The 24822-nt window shown below is 44.6% G+C and overlaps 1 protein-coding gene across 11 annotated transcripts in view; it reads left to right on the top strand.

The window, feature by feature from the left end:
- The window catches only part of NPAS2 (neuronal PAS domain protein 2), a 159437-nt gene that overhangs the window by 91848 nt on the left and 42767 nt on the right, over positions 1-24822 (top strand). For 8 of the 11 annotated variants that reach the window (XM_058684449.1, XM_058684454.1, XM_058684452.1 and 5 more), the window contains exons 3-5: positions 3288-3436; positions 10170-10261; positions 14948-15037. In XM_058684449.1, the coding sequence (XP_058540432.1) occupies positions 3288-3436; positions 10170-10261; positions 14948-15037 (331 nt within the window). Of the gene's footprint in view, positions 1-3287; positions 3437-10169; positions 10262-13996; positions 14410-14947; positions 15038-24822 lie in introns of those variants that run through there. The other 3 variants (XM_058684456.1, XM_058684459.1, XM_058684457.1) reach the window with 3 other exon arrangements.

Raw genomic sequence — 24822 nt, forward strand, 5'->3', positions numbered from 1 at the left:
TGTGACTGCTCACAGCAGCATTCTTCTCAATACCCCTGAACTGGAAACAACCCAATGGAATACTAGTCAGCCATCAAAAGGAATGAAATATTAATGTATGCAACAACATGGATGGATCTCAAAAACTTAATGCTCCATGTACGTTAGAGACTATATGGTGTCTGATTCTATTTGTATGAAATTCTAAACATGGCAAAACTAAACTGACAACAGCAGTGGCTTCCTGTGGCTGTCATCAAGGGGGACATCAGCAAGTTGGAGGAGAATACCTTTCAGGATGAGGGAACCATTCTGTCTCTGGGTTTCGGTGGTGGTTACACAATTACCAAACTTCATCAAACCAGACACTTAAAATGGGTGAATTTTGTTGAATGTAAATAATGATGTAAAAAAGAAAAAACAAACCCAGAGGCTGATTAAGTGTCTTTCAGCTGTTTGCGCCAGTGCCTTATGTGTGGTGTCTTGGGGCCTGCCAAGCTGACTTCCTTATTGGAAATAAGGTCATTCGAGGCTCATTTTCTTTCTCTTGCCTCAGAGCTGCAGATCCAGCTGACATTGACCGATTTCCAGTGGGCACCATAGTGTGTCCCAGGCGGAGGCTGACGGAAACAAGCTTGTGTTTCTGTCACTAATGATATAAGCCTTCATCGTATTCTCTGCCAGGCCATGTTGGTTGTCATTACACCCATTGAAGAAGAGAACAGAGTAATAATGAGCTGGGTGTTATCGGCTCACAAATAATTTATAATGGGCAAACTAGGACAGGAACAGAGCTTTTTTTGGCTAAGGAGGCTGCATGTCACTCTTAAAATCTAGGCCAAAAAATTATTTATAATGCATAGACAGTCACTCAGAAAGTTGAAAGGTTCCTTTCTTCTCTCCCATGTGTTTGAACATTAGGCTTTTTACCCTAGACTAGCAAAAGGCACCTTAGGTTCTTCCTTGGACACCTGCATTCAGTCTGCAACTCTGAGAACACATGTGAGGGCAGTTACTTGGTTAGGAATGAGGCCTTTGTAGAAACCCCTATCCAAGGATAGGAATGAGGGAAAAGTCAGGAAAAGGAAGAGATCCTTACATATGGGTAGTGACCACACACTTGAGAAGTGAGCTTTAAAGAATTGCCTCAGGTGTTATCAGAAAGGAGCCCAAACCAAGATATTATCAACAAAGGATGGTTTGTAAACAGGTGTGTTGAAATAAAGGCAGGTCATGTGTCCTCAGGCAGAGGCAGAGTGGTAATAGCCATCGTGGCATCTAAGAAAAGGATGTTTTCATCATGTCCCTGTGTTTACAAGGGCTGTTTGGGAAGGCAGAATCATTATTGACATTGATACCTGTAGATGTGGATACCTACCCCAAGGGAGGCCAGTTCCCCTGATGGGAACTTGCTGAATCGTCACAAGCTACCAGCACCCAGTCCTGACTTCATGCTGGCCAACAGCCTCCTGATAAGTGATCAGCCGTCCTGGGCACCTTGATGCCAGACCCCAGGGTACGTAGAGCAAGTAGACCATGTTTAATGGGCCCTGCCACTGTGGCTCCCGCTCTCTCAGGGAGCCGACTTTGTGGAACAAGCCCACCCTGGGTGAGTTGAAGAAGGTTGGTCAGCTCTCCCAGCTCTGGCTCACCTTTGACTAAGGTGACTGTTGATGAGGAGCTAGTCCCGTGGGGCTGAGATCCAGCCCCTGGGTCTGTGGCATGTCATTAAAGATCAAGTCTTGGGGCGCCTGGGTGGCTCAGTCGGTTAAGCATCCGACTTCAGCTCAGGTCACGATCTCGCGGTCCATGAGTTCGAGCCCCGCGTCGGGCTCTGGGCTGATGGCTCAGAGCCTGGAGCCTGCTTCCGATTCTGTGTCTCCCTCTCTCTCTGCCCCTCCCCCGTTCATGCTCTGTCTCTCTCTGTCTCAAAAATAAATAAAACGTTAAAAAAAATTTTAAAGATCAAGTCTTCTAGAGCAGTGCTGTTTCCCAGACCTCCTCAGGGTGAGGGCAGGCTTCCTATGGCACGTGCTCCTTGTTTAGCCATCTAGGAGAGTGGCCCCTAGAGCCATGTTTTCCTCTTCCAGTTCCTGAGGTTCCCAGGCCTCCTCAGAGGTCCCCTCCTCTCAAGCCGAAGGACTCTACTTTGTTCTCTGTATAGATTGTGCAGTGTAGCATGTCATTTTTTAAATAGACTTTATTGTTTTTGGAGTAGTTGTTCACAGAAAGAGTGGAGAAAAATAGAGCAGAAGATACAGAGGCTTCCCATATATCCCCCATCCCTACGTATGGACAGCCTCCCTGTTATCAGCATCCCCCACCAGAGTGCTACATTTGTTCCAATGGATGAACCTTACGTCGACACATCATTATCACCCAGAGTCCACAGATTACATTAGCGCTCTTGGTGTTGTACGTTCTGTGGGTTTGGACAAATGTATAATGATGAGGATCCACCATTATAATATCATACAGAGTAGTTTTGCTGCCCCAAGGTCCTCTGTGTTCCACCTATTCATCCATCCCCACCTCAACCCCTGGCAGCCACTGATCTTTTTACTGTCTCCATAGTTTTGCCTTTTCCAGAATGTCATATAGTTGGAATCATACAGTATGTAGCCTTTTCAGATTGGCTTCTTCCACTTAGTGATATTCATTTAAGGCTCCTCTATGTCATCTTTAAAAGGGTTCATCTGCTCTCAGCAGCTTGACAGCCATATGAGTTCTCTGTCACACGTTGGCCCTGGGTCGAGCATGGCTTGCAGACGGTTATGCTTCGTCTCCCCAACAGGATGACGAGTTCTGGGGCAGAGGCCAGGACATATGCCCTGTGTGGCACTGGCTCCCTGCCAGACACTCAGGGAATTTGGTTTGCCCTTGGAACTCAGTGCCAAGGGCTGGGTGCTCTGGGTTGGAGGGGCTATAGTTAAAGCCTAAGGAAGGGCTATCAGAGCAAAACCCTCTGGGCTGCAGCCATGTACACAGCATGTCATTTGCTCTCTGAAGGTTAAAGCTCCATGAAGTCAGAGTGAGCAGCATCTGGCAACAGAGCTAATCTGTGTAAGATTTCGCATCTGAGTCAGAACTTACTTATTAACACTGTCTGTCTTTGTGGCCAAGAGTCTAGCAAAACATTTTTCTGTCCCCATTAGTCAACGCGAAAATGTGGCAAATGTTACTTTCTCTGAAAGGGTTCTGATCAGATGATCACAACAGAACACACTCTGATAGAAAATACTTCTATTTCATAATAAAGCCTTTATGATGTGGAATGTTCTAGTAACCTGTGTGTTCTGTGCTTACAGAGCTTCTCGAAACAAGTCTGAGAAGAAGCGTCGGGACCAGTTCAATGTTCTCATCAAAGAGCTTAGCTCCATGCTCCCTGGCAACACGCGGAAAATGGACAAAACCACCGTGCTGGAAAAGGTCATTGGATTTTTACAGAAACACAATGGTAAAGGTTACGCCTCTCTCCATTTTTATCCCATTCCTGTCCTTTCATTTGACGATGACTTCATCAAGCTGGTCTTCTGCTTGGTTCCGGCAAAGCCCGATCTCATCAGTCACAGGCTTCCTCTTGCAAAGGCCCTCCACCTTCTTTAATATCCCACCTCCAGCAGGTTTGGGAGAGGACACTTACCTCCCAAATTGCTTTACTAGCCAGAGGAGAGAACCCAGAGCCGCCTCACAGGTAGCACCCAGCCCAAGTGGAGTGGTGTTAACAGTGGGAATGTCTTGATTTAAAAATGGCTGCAGCAAGCATTTTTCATTCAGCCCTGAAGAGATGCAATGCCCAAGAATTCATTTTCCACTGGACGGGAATGTACTGGTTTCTCCAACCACCTCTGCCATGGCCCTGAACTCTTTGGCTTTCTGAACTACACCATGAAAAAAATAGTAATTTATTTACAGTCAAATACTTTTTTAAAAAAATATAATTCATGTGCCATAAAAGTCACCATTTTAAAGTTTATAATTCAGTGGTTTTAGTCTATTGAAAGGGCTGTGCAACCATTAACACTAATTTTGTCATCCCATAAAGCAGCCACTCCCCATCTCCCCTCCCTCCCAAGTCCTGACAACCACTAACCTACTTTGTCTCTATATATTCTAGGTATTTCGTACAGATGGAATCCTCCAATATGTGGTCTTTTGTTTCTGGCTTCTTTGACTTAGCATCCATAGTTTAGCAAGTGTCAGTAATTTCACTCCACTTTATGGCCAAACAATACCAATTGTATGGATATACCACATTTTGCTTATCCATTTATCAGTTGAGGGTTTTGTGTTGTTTCCACTCTTTGGCTGTTATGAACAATGCTGCTGTCTGTGGACCTACGTGTACAAATTTTTGTGTGGATATATGTTTTCAGTTGTCTTGGATATATATCTAGAATTAGAATTGTTGGGTCCAGTGGTAACTCAGGGAACTGCCAAACTGTTTTCTGCAACAATTTCATACTCTCAGCAGCAGTGTGTGAGGGTGTCAGTTTCTCCACATCCTCACCAACACGATATTGTCTGGGTGTGGGTGTGGGTGTGGGTGTGGTGTGGTGTGTTTATTATAGCCTTCCTAGTGAGTATGAAGCAATATCTCATTATGGTTTTGGTTCGCATTTCCCTAAAGATTAATGATGTTCAGCTTTTCATGAACTTATTGGCCATTTATAGATCCTTCTTTAGAGAAATGTCTATTCAAATCCTTTGTTGATTACTTATCTTTTTTTTAATGTTTTATTATTTATTTTTGAGAGAGAGGGGCAGAGCATGAGCAGGGGAGGGGCAGAGAAAGAGGGAGACACAGAATCTGAAGCAGCTCCAGGCTCTGAGCTGTCAGCACAGAGCCCAACGTGGGGCTCGAACTCATGAACTGTGAGATCATGACCTGAGCCAAAGTCAGACACTTAACCGACTGAGCCACCCAGGCGCCCCTACTTACCTTTTGTAATTGGAGTATTTATCTTTTTTTGTTGGGTCGTAAGAGTTCTTCATATATTCTGGATACTAGACCCTCATCAGATGTATATAATTTGCAAATTTGCAAACATTTTTCCCATTCCATGGGTTGCCTTTCACTTTCTTACAGATGTCCTTTTACAAAAGTTTCTAAGTTTGAAGTCTAGTTATCTTTTTGTTGTTGTTGGTTTTGTGTGCCTTAGGTATTCTAAGAAATCATTGTCTACGGATATGAACATTTACACCAGCAATGTTTTCTCCTAAGAGTTTATAGTTTTAAACCATAGATAAAGCCTCAAGTATACAAGCTACAGGGTGAGCATTTAAGTATTTGATTCATTTTGAGTTATTTTTTGTATATGGAATAAGATAGGGTGTTGAAATTCATCCTTTTGCATGTAGATGTCCAGTTATCCCAGCGTTCCTTTCTTTTTTAAAAAAATTTTAACACTTACAGAAAATACACAAATCATAACTGTACAATTGAATTACTTATCACACTGCTTATTAGTGAACACAACTAGGAAGCCAGGTCAGTAAATACAAGCTTCCCCAAAAGATGGCCCTTCCTCCCTATCTATCTCTGCTTTCCCCAAAGGTAATCTCTGTTCTGACTTCTAATACTAGAGATTGGCTGTTGGGACCTTATTCAGATGGAATCATACATTATGAACATGATGTTTATGAGGTTAATCTGTGTTCTTCCAGTGTTGTGACTGGTTCGTTTTCATTGGTATATGCTATTCTATTATATGAAGTTACCACTTGAATCTGTCCTTGACCTTATGTCTTTCTCAAATAACCTTCTCTCCCTTTTACCTTTTTCCTTTAAACCATTTTACTTCTTAGCACTGACCACCCTGCCCTGCTGCTCACCTATGGATGGTACCAAAAAATTGGAGGAGTTAAGAGGGTTCAGTAGATATTAACAAGCAAAATGAGCAGAATTCTTTTTTTCCTTAACCATGACACCAAAAATAATAAAGTCAGAAATGTCAGGTTATTGAGGAGATAATTACAGTTCTTCTGTGCTTACAGTGATGCTTCTCTTTCACTGAACATTTTCCTAGACAAGATGATTTCATGGAAGAGGGCACAGCTAGGACATTAGAAAGTTTCATTATACTTGCTGTTCTTTTATTATTTCTTTAATAATTGTATATACCTATTAAAAATATGACAGTAATGATACATCCTCCTTCTTTTTTTTTTTTCCAAAGCTGCCCAGGGGAGTGTAAAGAGTATGTTAATTGCTTTTGCTAAAAGTCAGGGAAGAACAATCAAGCAGGATTGGAATAAAGTGTTGCAGCAGTATTCGATTGCCCCAATAATTTAATCAGAATGGTTATGTTTCCTAAATAATGATTTAGCTAAGTGAAATAGCAGGTTGGTTTGATTACTGAGATATTTTGCGCAAATTACTCAAACTAGGTCAGTGCCACTGAGAAGCAGGACAGCTGTTAAATAGGACAGCTGGGATCAAGTTCATCAGTGTGACATTTATGCTGGGCTCTGTCTGCTGCAGAATTACAGAATTGTCAAATTGGGATCTGGAAAATATCAGTCAACAGAAATGCAGCCTCCTAACACCAGGAGCACCCATATCCATCTCACCTTTTTTATAAGACTAAAGACTGGTTTGCACAGCCGCCTTAAATGCAATCAGGATCACCTCGGGATTTTACTTATCCTTTGTGATACTATATTCCAAAAAAAACCCAAAAAATCCATAGTAGATTTTATGGAGGAATTCAGTGGTTGGACCAAAATTTGGATTAAATCAAAAACAAAAACGAACAATAACTTCACTTATAATCCAAATGGACATGAACTCCACAGGCATCTGCAATAGGGTAGAGAATAACATGGTCAGCATTTACTCAGTCCTCACCATGAGCCAGGCAGGCATTGTTGTAAGGACTCTTGTATAGTTATACAAATGAGCTTCATAGCAGCTCCCCTAAGTTAGTATCATTTCACAAATGAGACAGCTGAGGCACAGAGACGTTAGGTCAGTCACCTGAGTCAGCCAGCCATGATAATGGGGAATCTATATGAGGCAGTCTGCCTCCAGAGCCCAAGTTTTTAATACTATACCATACTGTTTTTCAACAAGGCATAGTTCATGGGGCTCTTACAGATATTTGTATCATAGCTGTGCTATAGCTGTCCATTAGCACAGCCATTTAGACTACTGGTTCTCAACCTTGGCTGCCCATTAGAATCTCCTGAGGAGCTTTTAAAATACATGTAACCAGGTCTCACCTCAGAGACCAATACATCAGAACATCTAGGGTGGAACCCCAGTGGTGAGCTGGAGCTGGCTCATCCTGGCTTGCAAAAGATGATTATTAAATTTTCAGGAGTTTTGCAAGCTAGTTGACAGCTTAGAATCAGCCACCATGGGAGTATTTACACCACAGAAATGGCAGAGGGTTTTTTTTTTTATTTGTAGGGATGGAGAGCCTTTTACTAGCACACTCCTGGGTAAGGCACAAGCATGTGTATTTTTAAAGCTCCTCAGGTGATTCCAGTGTGCAGCCAGAGTTAAGAACTGTGGATTTAGACATGCTTTCTGCTTTCATGATAAAGCAAGACCACATGATCAGTAAGAAAAGATGATTAGGTCTAGGTAGTCGTTATAATTACTTATAATGACTCTTTCCTCAATAATCTTTCAAGCATCCCCATTTTCTCAGCTTGGGAGATAAATCTTGATCCATATGTATTCTCTTTGAAGTAATCCAGATCAAACTGAGAACCTGACCATGTTTCTTTGTAGATAAATTTTGTATCATCAGTATCTGTTTTAAGAGATAAATCCCTAAATTATGTAAATAGCAGTGTATCGCACGGCCTTATCCATGCCCATCTAAATGTTGCTTCTACAGGGCCAGACTGACCTGCATGCTTTCCTTTTCTTGTGTGAATCTCAAGCTGATTTAATGGGATTTTCTTCCAACATCAAATCCTGTTCCTCATTCATGCCCCTTCAATTTGTCTGCCTTAGTGGAGAAGGAATGAGGTTGTGTGAAGAAGCTGCAGAAAAAAGAGAAACACCTTTGTTGGACAGGGTAATGTTAACCCAGCTTAGTAGAGAGTTTTTACCCCATTTCCAAGACTTTGCTTTGACTACATATATCTCAAAGACATACTTCTCCTATTTCATGAATAACAGGAACAATTAGAAGGCGAGCACTCTAGGGCACAACTACAACTTATACTATAGTAGAATTTTGGGGTTTAAATATTAATTGCAATGTTTTCCTGAAAACAAAATGCTTCCAGGTGGTTTTGTTTCCCTTGCTATTTAGAAATTACTTTGACCACACCTCTTTGCTAACCCTGCCCTGTCACCTATAGCTTCTAATATTGGAACCTCAAATGCCAATGGAGACATGATTATAACACTGAACTTTATTTCCCAGTTTAACATTTTTCTATTTGCCTTGAGACATTTTATCTAACATAGACACACACACACACACACACACACACACACACACACACACACGCATTTTTAATATGCTGTGAATTGATGGGGCACCTGAATGGCTCAGTTGGTTAAGCATCCGACTTCGGCTCAGAGCATGATCTCATGGCTCGTGGGTTCGAGCCCTGTGTCAGGCTCTGTGCTGACAGCTCAGAGCCTGGATCAGATTCTGTGTCTGCCTCTCTCTCTGCCCTTCCCCCACTCATTCTCTCTCTGTCTCAGTCTCTGTCTCTCTCTCAAAAGAAAACATTTTTAAAAGTTAATATGCTGTGAATTGAGCCTTAACTTCTAAGGATTACAATCAAATTGTTGAAATACAAAGTGAATAAAATGGCTGCTCTCAGTATTCTTATGCTGGTGTTTGGAAAGTATCTAAGCCATACTGAATGATCTAAAAGTTACTTACAGAAAAGAAATGGGTCTTTCATTTTCCTTTATTGCTTAAGTTGAATGAACCATTGTCTAAATCAACTTTGGACTCCTGGAAAGACTCTTCTCCTGGACAGTTAATCTACAACTTGATCCTAATGGTCAAAAGAACTTTACAGATGAGTTTATGTCTTAGGGAAAGAGGGAGACCTTTATGGCATTTATTTATTAACATGGCCTTGGTAGATTTCTTTCCTAAGTGGTCAAACTATGGCAACCATTTGAGGAAACGAGAGTTTCACCCTCTCTTCCTTGCCTCAGCTGGCACCCCGGAATGAACACTGGCCCAGAACTGCGTGTAGCACACTGCCTCTGCTTCCCAGGATGCATTTCATCTTGTGCAGCCTCTGGCCACAGTGGCGGAAATAGCTTGTTCATTTAGAATCTTGGAAGAAGAAACCATCTTGGGAGCACCAAGAAAATAATCCCTAAAGAAACCTCGTACTACATAAAGTGGAGCAAATGATGGTTAAGATGGAGGATAAACTGCAGGAAAAACAAATATATCTGATATGGCATTTGATCTCTCTGTAATAATATTATTAGGAACATTTTAGTAATAAAAAATACACTTTCAAAAATGCAAGAGAACTAGGGTGCATAAGGAGTTTTATGTATTCCAATGACTACTACATTTACAAATGTGAATAACATCTTCAGTACAAGGTAGTCACCATAATAAGAAAATTATAGGTAAATCTAGAAAAAGTTTGATAAGAATAAATTCTGGCTGTAAAAGCCACTAAGTAACATATATTTGTCTAACATTTTGTACTTCAGTACCTGGAAATGCTGAAAACTACACTACATCCTGCATAGACACAGTAGGTCATTTACTACAAGTCTAAGATGTTTCTGGAATTTTGAAAACCCCAGATCTCTAAAGTGTTTTGCTTTGCCTTGACCATAAAGAGGCAGCTGAGGAACTCGTCCTACCATCCCAGTCGCTGTTTCCATTACCTTCATAGGTGACAACTACCTAACCCCCAACTGCTGATGGTGGGCTTTGTCCTGTAGAAATTCAAGGGCTTTGTGCTGCTTGCTACTGGCAGCACTCCAGCCATGCAGAGGGTAGAGCGCTCTTCTCCTGAACCTCATTAAAAGGGTGTGAAAACATCCAGAGACCTTTTTAAGTCCATTACATCCAAAGTCCCTAGTCCTTAGAAATCAGGGTAACATATTTCTTTATACTGGCTTCTTTAAATGACACAGAAGTTTACACAAAAATTACACAGAAATAAGCATGCTTTGTTTGTTAATTCTAATTCCAAGGTGACTTTTAACATAAAAGTTTATGTCTTTTTTTTAGAAGTCTCAGCGCAAACGGAAATCTGTGATATTCAGCAAGACTGGAAGCCTTCATTCCTCAGTAATGAAGAATTCACCCAGCTGATGTTGGAGGTGAAATGCACTTTCAAATTAGCTTCATTGGTTGCAAATCAAAATGTAGCTGCTTGTTCCAGATAAGACCCTGTGCCCAAAGTGAACAACTATTCTTGACTCTGGAAAGAGGTCTTGAAACAGATACCCCTTGGAGCTCTGCATGCTATTGCTTATATTTTGGCTACTGAGTTTGGCAGTAGAAGCAAGAATTCCCAAACTGAATGTGAGTGTGTGCTGGGGCATCCGTGACTGCAAGGAGAACCCCACTCTTGGGCTCCCAGTCAGAGGGACACCCAATCTTGGAGCTGGGAAGGGCAAGGATGCAGGTAGGTAGGCAGGGGGGAAGGGGGAGGAAGAATTACGTCTCTGCACTGACTTTTGGCTCAGAGAGCCTCCTCCTTAGAATACAGTGATTATGTTTCCCTTAGTAGAACACGTTTTGAAAACAAAATTCTTTTCAAGTTAGGCTTTGAACTTGAGTTCTGTTGCATCAACATGGCATGTGGGTGTCAACTGTAAGTGACCCTGTGCCTCCCTGCCCTTTCTGGGCTGAGAAAGATGCTCATGTGTCTTCCTCCAGAAAGTTAGGTGCCCACGCCCATCTCCAGGGTTGTATTTGTGGAAATCTGGCTGATCTGGACCAGTGGGCTTCTTCAATGTCCTGTGTTTACATTTGGGTGAAACTTCACAGATGAGGATGAGTCGCTACGGAAACGTGCGGCTGGGTGTTCTGACTTCCAAACTGGGGATTAGTCTGGGAGCGCATGGACGTGATAGTGGAAGGAGAGAAGGCTCCAGACCTGGCACGTCTGGGCCCTTGACTTAGAAGAGGCAACAGGGACAAATGAGTTCAGCGAAAGGAAGTTAGGCACTGGCTGCACGTCCGTGGTTCCTGGCAGGGTTTTTGGAGAGTGGCTTCTTTCTGTATCTCCTCTTAGGTGCCTGTACAAGACTGATGTAAACTTTAATTTACATAGATTAACTATGCAGAAAACAGAAAGTACTGGAGTAAGAAAGTGCCAGAACGAAGATGTCCAAATATTATGAAATATAAGCGCATTAATGAACATTTGCATAAAATGAAAGATACTTAAATCTGCATGTGAACTATATTTAAAGAAAATACAGAACTTTCTCCAGAAGCAATGCATTTTAAGTATGTTAAATTTAGACCAGCTTGCGAAATATAATGTTGAATTAATGTATCATTATGCTACTTTACATAAACCATTTTATCTTTTAATTCTTAGGGAACAGTAGTTAAAACGCATAACCCTATAGCACCCAGCCTCTTTTTCAGAATGTGTAGCACAGCCTTCTTTTTTTCCCACTGAGTTTCAAGAAATCAGAAGTGTTTGAGGAAACAAGACTTTTATAAAGTTAAAAATGGATACATATTTGGGCTGAAAGGCAGGACTGAGATTCAGTAGACTGGAATTTCTAGAAAAAGATTTTTAGATTTGTATGTATATTCTTTTAAGATTTTTAAAAATTTTGTTTTGAGAGAGAAAGAGAGAGAGAGCACATGAGCAGGGGAGGGGCAAAGAGAGAAGAGAGGGGCAGAGGATCCTAAGCAGGCTCTGTGCTGACAGCAGAGAGCTCAATGTGGGGCTCAAACCCACCTACTGTGAGATTATCACCTGCACTGAAGTCAGATGCTTAAACGACTGAGCCACCCAAGCGACCCTGTATGTATATTCTTTATGCACTTTCCCCTGCTCCCAGTATAGACTTCTTGAAGTGGATCTAAAGGAATCATGCTAGGTGAGTGAATTAAGCCTGGAATTAAGACTGTACAACAAGCAGGTCTTCTGGACACATTGCAGCTTTGAGGGGTCTGGGAAACCCACCAACTAGTACTTCTGATTGATCTTTGTTTTAGACTTTCATTCCAACCTGTTGCTCCTCAGTAGACACAGACCTGGAGATGAGTAACTATACCTCCAGTATATTCTCCCAGATGGCCTGGGCCCTGGAGTGGCCCCCACAGGATGATGTTGTCACCATTTGCCACTAGGCAATTTCTAACTAGTTTGTGTCTCTTTCTAGCTGCACAGCCCTCTCCTTTTCCAGAGCCGTTTCAGGGAATGTGACGGATTCAGATGCCATGTCTTGATGACCATGAGGTTCCTCTCTCTTTCTGCCCCTCCCCCACTTGCACTCTGAAAGAAAAGAAAGAAAGAAAGAAAGAAAGAAAGAAAGAAAGAAAGAAAAGAAAAGAAAAGAAAAGAAAAGAAAAGAAAAGAAAAGAAAAGAAAAGAAAAGAAAAGAAAAGGAGGAAGGGAAGGAAAGAAGGGAAAGCTCTTGTTGATTGGCAATTAAGAAATTTGTAATACTTCTTCTGAATTTTATTCAGAAAAGCTATAGTGATCTTTTCTCACAGCCCAGAGGTTGTCCCAGGGAACACAAGAAGCATCAGACCCAGGAATTGACATAAAGGGGTGTTTTCATGTCTTTCTGGCATGTGGCAGGTATAAAATTTGGGCCATTGTGGCGTTTTGGGTGTCCCCGAAGCTGTTATCACAGTCAACTTTACTTTGAGAGGGACGCACGACTTCCCAGTCACAGAGTGTTGAGTCACTCAGGTGGTACTGAGGGGACCTTCTAAAACCACAGCAAGCGTTTTCCAAGCAGTGACTCAGCGCACGTCTTGCGCATTGGATGGGAAACGCCAATAAGCTGATGAAAGTTATCTGCCATCTATAAATACCTTCAGCTCTTTAACACCCACATGCTTTACAAATCCAAGAGGGGCTTGGGCTCACTGTGCAAGAAGATCATTTGTACTGTTTCTATTTTCCCAGTACTCTGCCCCACTTTTTCCTAAAAGGTCCAGCTGACATCCTCAACAGTGCCCCCACCTTGTAAAATTCACTGCCAGGAGGGCTGAAAATATGACTGAAAAAAAAAACCAATTAGGAAAAGAAACAAAAGGTACCAGGATGTACCTCTGTGTTCACCATGACCCATAAATTTTATTGGGGTTTTTTTAATCTTGGCCCTATGGACATCTCAAACCTCATCATTCTTTGTTGGGGGGGAGGATCCTGTGCATCGTCGGATGTTTCAAAGCATCCTCAGCCTCTACCCACTAGATGCCAGCAGCACCCACCCCAGTAGTGATGTCTGCTGACACTGCTAGATGTCCCTAATGGGGGCAGGGGGGAGGGGTCGCTTTGCCCCTCATGGAAAAACACTGATATAATCCAAAAGGATGAGGTCCTTAAGAAACATGCTTTAATATAGTTTTCAGTCTTATATCCTGCCATATGTAAGTATAAAATAACACATGACCCTAGTGTGCATTTTCCTGGTGAAGAGAACTCCCTCCCATTTTGGCACAGTGCCTCTTGTGTGCAGTTAACGGACTGTTTCTGATTCCTGCTGCAGTGTACTTAGCTGCACCCACCTAACAGACAATGCATGCCCTTTTGGCAGTGCAGACCTCCAGTAACACCCGGGAGGAACTAGCTGAATGCATACGAAACGTTTCCAAAACTTTCTAAGCACATATTTCAGGGTGGCTTTTTTCCCCCTTTAAAGCAGAAAAATCCTCACATTCAGAGAAGATGTTACTTCAAAGATACTGTCGATAAAGCAACAGTGATAGGTTTACAGTAACTATCCACCTGAGCCTTTTACTCCCTCAGAGATTTGTTTTCTGGTGAGATGGGCTTTGTTTTAATCTTTTCCATCTATTCTGGGCACCTATATAGCCCGTAGCCAAGAGGACCCCATTCAGAATTACATAGTCTGAATTTTAGAAATCACCTTGCAGATCTTATGAAAGCATCATGAGAATCCAGTAAAGAATCTAAAAACAAAACCGCAAAGGTGTCTGTAAGAAAATGTTGACGGCTGGGGTGCCTGGGTGGCTCAGGTGGTTGAGCCTCCAGCGTCGGCTCAGGTTATGATCTTACAGTTTGTGAGTTCAAGCCCTGCTTCGGGCTCACTGCTGTCAGCTCAGAGCCCTCTTTGGATCCTCTGTCCCCCTCTCTCTGCCCCTCCCCCACTTGCGCTTTCTCTGAAAGAAAGAAAGAAAGAAAGAAAGAAAGAAAGAAAGAAAGAAAGAAAGAAAGAAAGAAAGAAAAACATTGGCAGCCTCCACCCCTTCTTTCCTATCAGAAGCATCTACAGCAGCATGCCTCACATAGAGTAGACACTCAGTAAGTAATGTGAATGTTCTTTACAAACAGTTCCTCCAGGAGGTATTCCTCCTATGGCAATGAATGAAGGCAGAGGTTGACCCTGACTGACAGTTGTTAATGCATCTGTTAGGTCCAGTATCTTCCGGTAAATGTTTCCTGCTGAACTCAAAATCATATTGACGGTAGAGGGATGGGAACCATACAATATCACTGACATCTTTTAATGGTAATTGAGGTGTTTCTGATTTAGCCCAACGGGATGCTTATCATTAAACACTACTTAGGTAATTTCCATGGCTAAATTTTGTCTCATGATATCAACAGGTAGGATTCCAGGGAGTCCTTTACTGCTTTGACAAGCACTTTGCCTAGGCTAGACGAATCCGCGTACGAAATCCTCCTGTGCGAGGCTGAAAAGTGCGGTGAGGTTATTTGTGGAAATATTCTAAGAGTTACACCACAAAGTCAGTGTCGTGACAGGGGGTCCTTTGCTTCAGTGACATCCTCCTCCATAAAAGCACGGCTAAGGAGCCTTCCACTGTTGCATTTTCCGCAGGCGTTAGACGGCTTCATCATCGCAGTGACCACGGATGGCAGCATCCTCTATGTTTCAGACAGTATCACGCCTCTCCTGGGGCATTTACCGGTAAGTGTCTGCTCTGCTGACCTTTGCCAGTACACATTATCATCTTACCTTGAGAACCATTCAGATCTCAGATCAGGGATGACATAGGTATGAGGGGGTCTGTGCGTAAGAAAAGTTAATGGTGTTCTCAGCAAGAACTTCCCTTCTAGAGGAAGGGCAGACGCAGGCATGTGCCATTCTGGAACAAGCGAGGCACCAAGATCTTGGCAAACCCCGACCTGTCAGGGGGACATGGGAGCAGGTCCTCACCCTCTGTGGCCCAGAAACCATGCAGCAGCTGAACCGATAAGAGAGTCCCAGCACAGTTAGCAGATCTTAGAGCCTGTACCGAGGCTGATGGGTGTCCCTCCAAGGGAAAAGCCGACTTCCTGGGTCAAAGCAGAGCTGGTGGAGGAATGTACAACAGATGGATGGTGATGGGGCGTGGTCTGGGGATCACTGAGGACATGTCTGAGATCACAAGTGGGTGGTGACACTTAATGGTAGTAAGGGATCTGTGACAGGGGGGATGGAGGGTGGGGGGAGAGTTGAACTATTCTGAGAGGATGTAGTTGGACCAGGGAGGCCTTGGGGAATGAGAAGGGTGTAGGCAGCAGGACAAGCCCTGCTGTCCAGGGGAGCCAGGTGGAGGCTCAGAGTGGGGGTGGGTGCTGCTTGACAAAAACCATCCTAGATGTTCTTCCCTCCCCTTCTTCCTCCTTCTTTTGCTACCTTCTTCCCTCTTTGCCTCTCCTCCTTTCTCCCTCTCCTCCTCCTCTCTGCATAAGTCCTCCTGGAACCCTGCTAACACCCACTCACCAAGCAGCACCTAGCCTGTGGAGGGTCCACCTCTGGGGATCTCTCAAAGGCGTTTGGCCGGCCTTCCACTTCCTGCCACACCATTATTTATTCCTACAGAGTGTGATCTTGAATGACAGCTCTACCAGGAGCATCCCAAATGAGATAAAAACCTCTCTTCTCTCTCCTCCCAACAAGCCCTGCCAGACCACCTAACCCCACCACTCCCCACTCCCTGCACATGGGTGGGTGGGTGGCCAGCAGATGTGATAAGGAGGGTAACTGCTTCCCCTAGTTCCTGTACAAAGGAAATCCTGGGCTAGGAAGACACTGGAGGACCATGGCCGCCTCTCCTTAGCTGCACCTGACAGAGAGCAGTGTGGCCTTGCTCTGTGAGCAACTCTGCTTCCTTGGGGTGATGAGCCCAGCTTTGCTACTGGCCCAGGATTCCACGCTGTCCTGGGTTACACTTGTCCTCGGAAGCCACTCCCCATTGCATCATTTCTGCAAATGACACTGTGTGGAGATCAAAGCCACTGTCCACATTTTTCCTTTGCTTGGTCATTGTGTGACGTAGCCCAGAAAAGGAGTTTTTACCTTGCTAGGCAGATGCCTTTGAATTACCCCATAATCTGTCTAACCTTTGTGTTTTGGCCCACTCCCTGCACCATCTCCAAGTGAATTTGGTCGGGGGTGGGGTGGCTATCTCCTCTTGATAGCTGTCAGAGAGGCTGGTTCTCATTTAGTCCCAAGGAGACAAAAGCACAGTTTCACCCTGGTTTTATCTGAGGCTAGAATAGTGATGAGGCCAATACGAGGAACACAGAAGTGATCCCACCAAATCAGCCCAGCTTCTTTGGGCTGACCTGAGGTGGCTGAGGAAAAAGAAGTGATGGGTGCTTCTTTGGAGGAGTCTGTGTTTTGTCTTGAAGGGGTGGACTGGGGTCATGACAGGCACCGATTGAAAGCAATGACATGGAGCCTCCTTAATGACCCAGGAATGAGATGTAGGAGCCCAGAGATGTTTGGGCAAATAGGATTTGCTCTGTTCTGCTTTATGCTTTAGTAATTATCTGATGACCCAGTTACTATACATGACAGAGGGGAGTCAGAAAGTAAGTCTGGAATTCTGATTTGAAATTATGGAGCATTTTAGGACCACCTATGTGAATGATTCTGTAACTCTGGAAGGATCAGAAATGATCCTGTCTCTGGCTTATCAATGCTAGAGACTCATATGAATCATGAGCGTCTGTCAATACACAGACCACACCCAGACACACATAGAGTCAGCCCTTAAAATCTCGCCAGGGGAGGTGAGCTCAGGATGGGCAATCCCCAAACTTAACTTCTATTTAACTTATATTATCCAGTTTTTATCCAGAGCATCACCTTCTTCTCTTTTTTTGCTTGCATCTTTGTTCTCGTGGGTGGACAAGGGAGATTAAGGATGGATGCTTCCCAGGTGCCAATCAGTCACCGGCTGGTTCAGCAGAGGAGCCCATCCAAGAATACCTGTATCCCCTCTATTTTACAAAGAAGGAAACCCAAGGTGGCCTGGCCAGTGAGGTGTAGAGCAGGGCCTAGCCCAGACATGACTGCCTGCAGAGCCCAAGCTCATCACCACTCGGCTCCAGTGTATTCCTGATGCCAAGGGTTGGAGTTGTCATTTGGGAATTCTGCTTTTGGTTTAATTCACTTTGAGTCTGACTTAGTTACTACTCAGCATGAGCCGAGGACTTGTCCACAGACAATGCAGCCTTTCGAAAGGCCCACGTGAGATTATTTTCCCTTAAGGGTTTGCAGTTTTGTTGAGAGATTTCACCTATAAAACCATTAGGGACTAATCGGAAAATAGCCAACAAGTATTAAGCACTTACTATGTGCCAGGCACCACTAAGAGTGCCTCCCGTGAGTGAATATGTGTAAAGCACTTAGTACCTGGCACAGAGCTAGAGCTATATCACATTCGCTCTCCTTACCCTTATAATACTTACAATGACTCTGTGAGATAGGTACTTACCCCAGTTCAAAGATGAAGAAGCTAAGGCACAGAGAGCTTCAGGTTCTATAGCCAGTAAGTGGTGGGGCTGGAATTTGAACTCAGGCATTTTGACTCTAGGATTGGTTGCTTAACCACTACTCAGAATTCTATATAAGACAGAGTAAAGTTCGGTGTACTCTCAGGGTAGGGAGACTGGTTAAGAAGAGAGGATGGAGAACTGAAAGGTAGTGGTCAGTCTTCGTGGGAGAGGTGGCCATTGAGGGAGGGCACGTCCAACAGAGACGCAGTGTGGGCAGGGAGCAGGAGGCTGTGGGCCCCGGCAGCAGGGCCCCGTCGGTATCAAAGGCTGGCACACCAGGGGTTAGGTCCCACTATCACTTGCGTGGCCTGGGATTGGAGGCCCATCCATGATTGGGAAGGTTGGGGGACAAAAAGCAGCAAGAATTCCTTTCTATTTTGAGACTGTCAGGTTTATAGTCTCTCTGTCCCCTTCCTACTACCAGAAACTCAGACATGGCAAAAGCTCCCGTGATAGATTTCTGTATAGCAATCTTCTGCTGAAACATGCTAGAACTTTCTCTCCCAACTTGATAGAGAAAAAAAGAAGAAAATAGCTCAAAGAAGAAAATGATGTTAAGACAAAGTCAAAACTTTCCTGTGGTGGCGACACCAGTATGTTTCAGTATCTAGAATTAACGAACACAGGTGGTCAAAGAAGAAACATGGGCATGGCGGATGAGTGTGCAGATGGAAGACCAAGGGCTAGAGGGAGCTTCTGAAATGAAAACTTTCCAGGAAAGGTCTAAGGGACTCTAAGTCACATGCCTCTGACAGACTTGGGAAAGAATCATATGGCTGAGGCAGAACCAAATGAGAGACTCAAAGTAGGCATAATCTGTGTTTCCTGTTTGGACTTTTGTTTGAGTTTCTAAAAAATCTTCCCAGGTGGTTGTTTTGATTTGTTAATGATTGCAATGTTTGCTGAATGAGGGGGATCATGCTAGGCTCATAAAGCAGAAGTCCTGTCTCTAGCCCTGAGCACAGACCCCATGTGGCTAAGTGTTCACTGGGTGATGGGCTGAGGTCTTAAATGGGGCTGCTACCTCAGGAGCAATTGCAAACAGCTCTGGGAAGTGCCTCAGAAGTGAGAAACATGGGCGTGGACAACACCACTTCCCCAGTGGGAGATAATCTAGGGCATGAGTGATTATAAAGTTGGAGAAATCTACAGACCAAAAATTACTTCTGTGGAATGCCGGTTCTCCTAAGCTCCACCAAGCAGTGCAAGATCAAAGTGGAATAAGGGAACAAATTCCCGTGGTGAGGGTCACAGCAGGGAGAGGAGGTCATGAATAGGAAAGACAGAGCTCTGGGCTGTGTTACCACACAATGTAGCAGCAAGTCCGTGAAACACCTTCCAGGAAACATCGCTCTGCCCTCCCTTCCCCCTCCACCTGCCCTCACCTGCTGGAGGAACCTACCTGATCCCAGTCATCTGGTCAAAGGTGGCTCTTGGTGGGGGCCAAGCTGGGGGTCCCTCTGTCTAGGAGGGGTGTGGCAGGTGTGGCTACAAGCAGCTCAGAGTTGGTCACAGGTTGAAAGAGTCCAGGTCACCAGTTAGATTGTTTTTATTTTAATGTGCCTTTTGATTTTTATAAAGCATACATGCAAAAGTATGTATAAAACATACATTCAGTTTTTAAATTGACGATAAAGTGAGCAGGAACATACAGGTAGCTGTCACTGAGGTGAAGAAACAGAATATAGCCAGGACCGTGGAAGCTCCTGTCTGTTCTTTTCCCATCATACCCCCACCTTCCAGCCAGAGGTGACCATCTTCCTGGCTTTTGAGATCATTGCTTTCTTGTTTTTCTTTGCAGTTCTACCAACTTGTGATCTGTCACTGAACACTGTAATTTAGTACTACCTTTTGTTTAACTTCATGTAGAATAGAGCCATAGGAAATGTACTCCTTTTGCTCAACATGGTTTATGAGATCCATCCATCCCACACTGTTAGTAGTGGCTGTCATGGGTTTATTTTCACTGCTGCCCAGTATTCCACTGGAGGAATGGGCTAAAATTTCTGCATCTGTTCCAGCTCGGAAGTCTTAGGAAGGGCTTTTGTGAACATGCTGCGTGTGTTTCCTGATGGACATCTGCAAGCATCCTATAGGGACTATGTGTAGAATTGCTGGATTATAGAGTAGGTTCACCCTCACCGCTACTAGGTAACACCAGGTTGCTAACAGTGGTTGCACCCATCAACCCTCCACCCGCAGAGTTGAGTTCCAAGTGCTCCGTGCCACAGAACTTGGATTGTCATGCTTCCTACTGTTTGCCAACCTAATGCATGAGGGCATCTCATGGAGTTTTGATTTGTGTCTCTCCCCCATTGCTAATGAGATGGAGCATCTTTGCATATGTTTGTTAGCCATTTGGATTTCCTCATTTGTGAACACGGTGCTTGTTCAGGTATTTTGCCATTTTCCTACTGGATTGTCTAGTTTGTTTCTTGTAATGATTTGTAAGCGTTCTTTCCATGTTCTCAATACTCGTCCTGTGTCAGGGGTCATTTGAATTGCCTCCTACTCACTCTGCCTTAGGGATGCAGGTTCGGTGGAACACACAACACCCAATACTGGACACGTGAGCTCAATAACTGTTTAAGTCACGTATGCTTACAACCTGGAGGGCGAGGACGCACGGCCACACGGGGTCGCGCTCTGGAACAGTGAACCAGCAGGGGCTGTGAGAAGCAGGCTTCCTAGTAACAAGGGGGTGAGGTACTCCCTGATCCCCACAGGAGTGAGACTGGCTTGTTTGAATAATTCCACAGGCTGGCAGGGAACTAAACCCTCTAGTCAGGGATGAGCAGGAACTGTGCCTGTCCCCCTTGATAAGGAGCACTGTTTAGCTAGGGGACCTTATCCATGGAGCCAGAGTGTGAAGGAGAACTTTCAGTTGTGCAAAATCGAGGCCCTCCCGATTTTGCCAGGTGACAAGGCGGCAGTTAACAGTGAACCTTAATTTTAGGACTTAACACCATGGTGTGTGTGTTGCAAACATATTCTCTCATTTTGTGGCTTACCTTTCCCTCTCTCGGTTCTTTTCATGAATAGAGATTCTTCATAATTGGTACCTTTTATACCCTAATTAATTCTTCACTACTCTAAGGTCAAAGCCACTTGCAGTGCTGTCTTCTGAAAGCATTACTGTTTGGCCATCAGTTTGATTCCGAATCTAAATTGCATCAAAGCATATCGACTATGCTTCCAGCTTCCTGGCCCCTTAGGGAGATCAAGGGCCTGACTGCTTCCCTGAGCTCATTCCTGCCTCTTCGCAGTATGAAGCTTCTCCAGGACTTCCCACAATTGCCCTTTGCAATTGTGGCCAACACACCTCCAGCCAGAACTGTCAGGGCCCGTTTGGGACATTGCTGGACAGAGTGTCCACCCAGCTCATTTCCAAATCAGCTGGCCACCCTCTGTGTGCTCCCTGTGCAGGCTCTCACTTAACTTTGCTGGGTAGGACTAATCTGGTGCTGCTGGTTTGTAGGGAGAGAGGAAAATGCCTCACTGCCTCCCGAAGTGCTTCCAGATCATCCCCAGGCCCCCATGGGGCCCCAAGAAGAAACATGGGAGATGTGCAATTTGGAATTTAGGAATAGGCATTCATATTGAAAGTATTTTTGGTAAAGATTCTTGATAAAGCAGCCAAGGACATCCCAGTAAGTTGAGAATGAGAACCTTCCACCTCCAACAGGTAAATGATGTTCTAGACACTGTGATTCAGCTATGAAGATAGCTGCAGATGGCAAATGCCCTCCCTTGTCTCTGTAATTGCTGTCATTTTAATAAGCAGAGCTCAGCTCATTCAAGGGACAGTTCAATTGCATATATAATTTACTCTCCGGTAAGCGTTAGGGTTTAAATTTTCAAATTATCATTGTTTGTGTTGGTTGTCATGTTGAAATGGCATAATAGTAATATAACAGTGAAGAGAGAGAGAGCTTGCTCTGTGCCAACCACAGCTCTGAGCACTTTTCGTGCGTGTATTGACTCATAATCCTCACAGTCTCCCCCCTCCAACCAATCTCCATCCAGGGTTCACCTTTATTCTATGCAGAACTTGTAGCCTGAGGTGCCCCCACAGCCCTGTGACCTGCCAACTGCCTTCCACAGGAGCAACAAGGTCAGGTAGCCCTGTAACCCTGCTCCCTGTCATACATCAGGGGAAGGGGTTTCCACCTGGCTCTCCAAGAAAAGGCCATGGAGTGACTTCGTCATCATTTTCTTGTATCTGAAATGTCTTTAAGAAGAAAGAATACTGTTGTCTTTGAGCATTAGTCAGCATCTAAAAAACTAAAGGGAATGCGCTTACAGTAAAATCAAGAACATCAGAAGGAACTTGGAGAAAGCCTGAATGAGAAAATGATAGCACAGGCTAGTGAAGGGTTTGCAGAGTCTTTGCCAATAGAGATCAAGCCAAGCCAGGGTGCAATGGAGCTGGGAATCCCTTCCTTTCCTCCTCCTGTCCTTCATCAGCCACCAAGTTGGTATCTCCCTTCCTCACAGCCTCTAGAATGCTGGCTGCAAGAGGGAAGGGGCTTGCCTGCTTCGTTGTGTTTCTTCCCAGTGCCAAAGGCAGTGGCTGGCAGGCACACAGTAGCCCTCAGTGTTGGGTGGATTATGCTGTTGAATGACCTGTTTGGACTCTCCCTTCTCCTGTGCATTACATCTCCCCATTCCCTGTGCCTGCTCAGACTCTGACCATCTCTAGTCTGGTTTCCTGTGCTCCCTCCCTCCTCAGACTAGAAACCTTAAGGGATTTCTTTAAAGCACTGGTACAGTGCCTTCCTCTAGGCCCTCAGTGGGTTCCATCTCCCCATCCCAGGCACACAGGACAGGGCACTCTCTCCTCTGCAACCTTCTTTGCTCTGGCCTCACTTCCCTTTGCAACCCCTGCCTCCATTGCTCTCCTCCCTCCCCTGTGATGTTTCTGTGCATGCTGTGCCCCCTGCCTAGAGCACCCTGGCTGCCCTGAAGATGCCATCTTCTCCCCCAGATCCCACTCAAGGATCCCTGCCTGTGGGAATTGTTCCCTGAAAGCCTCTTGGTCCTTGTGATTGGATTCACCACACCATGCTCAGTGTTCTAGGGGTGTCTTGTTTTTACTCCTTTTACTTTCAGCTAGTTAATGCATTTTTTTTAAGGCCAGGTACCATTAGATGTCAGGCATATCAAAATGAAGGCAGACAGGACCCCTACTCTCCTGGGGCTCCTGTTGGATGGGGCAGGCAGAGGATATACACATCAGCGTGTGAACAAACAAGAAAACTTCAAGAACTTTCTTAAAGGGTTATTAAACACTTAATTACACTGAGCATCCATTGAGTGATTGCTCTGTGCCCTTTGACCAGTAGCTCCTGGCTTCCTTCTCTTTTGGTTGAGCAAAGTGCAGCCCTGAGGGGGTAGAGCCAGCTTTCAGTCCCAACCTCTAGGGTTCTCCCCACCTTGTCGTGACACAGGCCAGTGTGGTCTAGGCAGACTTGCCCTTCACCAGCGGTTTCAATATGGCACATAGTAAGGGGCTTCAGAGGCCAGAGCCACAGCAGTCAGGGTGGCATTTATGCATGCATTCTCAGAAGCAGTGCCTTCAAAGCAGGGACCTAAAGGATGCACAAAAGTTAGCCAGACAAAAGGAGCAGTGCATGATGTCCCAGCCTCAAGGTGCAGCGTGGGGAAGAGCAAACCTGGTAGACTGGAAAGAAGGAAGTTTAGAGGGTGGGTAATACGCAGCCTCAGAAGTGAATGGGGAGGTTCAGACTTTGTCATGGGAGCATTTGGAAGCTGACTGACAGTATTTGATTTGTTTTGTATTGTTTTGTTTTGTCTTTAAGTAAGCTCTGCACCCAACATGGGGCTCAAACTCACAGCCCTGAGATCAAGAGTCACATGCTGTACGGCTTGAGCCAGCCAGGTGCCCTGCCGCTAGATAGATTTAAGCAAGGGGGTGACCTGATCTGATGATACAAGGCTCCTTCTGGCTGCTGATGGAGAATAAGTTGGACAGGAACAAAAGTTGATGTGGGAAGACCAGTTTGGTCAGTTCATTCCCCAGATAAGAGATGATGGTGATCTAGACTGGGGGTTGAGGCCATGGAAATAGAGAAGTGAGGAGATCTGAGAGAATTTGAGGGAGGAACATCTCACAGTACTTGAACATTATTTGGATGTGAAGATGAGGGTGAGAAGGGGAGACGTTGAGAATGCCACCAAGGTGTCTGGGATGGGCAAGTGACCAATTGGCAATACCGGGCATAGGGACATTGAGCTCGAGGGAAGAGGAGATATGGGCGCAAAAGAATGAGGACATTAGGGATGCATGTGAATCTCAGGTTCTCAGGGGGCACACAACAGAGAGTTGCCTGGATATACAAATTTAAGAGTGTTTGCAGGTCATGTTTCAAAAATGTATGAAAGCATGAGTTTATCGAGGGAGACTAAGGCAGCAAGAGACGTGCCTGTCTTCTCTTTCTCCTCTGTGAGCTTCCACCTGCACTAGCCACTATGGGAACCACTAGCCACATGTGGCTATTTAAATTCCAATTAAAATCATTAAAATTAAATACAATTAAAAATTCAGTCTTCAGTCCTACCAGCCACATTTCAGTGTTCATAGCCATGTAGCTGGTGGCTCTTGTAAGGGACAGCGCACATTATAGACCATTTCCATCTTCACAGACAGTTGTATTGGACAATGCTATATCTAGATTCTACATCTTATTCATTTTGTATGCGCAGTGCCCAAGCACTCAGTAAAAAAGTGCAGTTCCTTCGATTGGAGGGATCTTAAGAAGTAAACAGGCATTCGGAAATGGGGGTCAGAAAAGGAACCCCACACATTCTTTACAACCCTTCACACGAGTGACAGGGCTCACACGGGGGCCCCAGCCAGAACACAGGAGTGCTGGTAGGTGGGGCTCCTCCAGGAAGAGTGGG

Source organism: Neofelis nebulosa, chromosome 9 (genome assembly GCF_028018385.1).
Source record: "Neofelis nebulosa isolate mNeoNeb1 chromosome 9, mNeoNeb1.pri, whole genome shotgun sequence".
Taxonomy (NCBI): domain Eukaryota; kingdom Metazoa; phylum Chordata; class Mammalia; order Carnivora; family Felidae; genus Neofelis; species Neofelis nebulosa.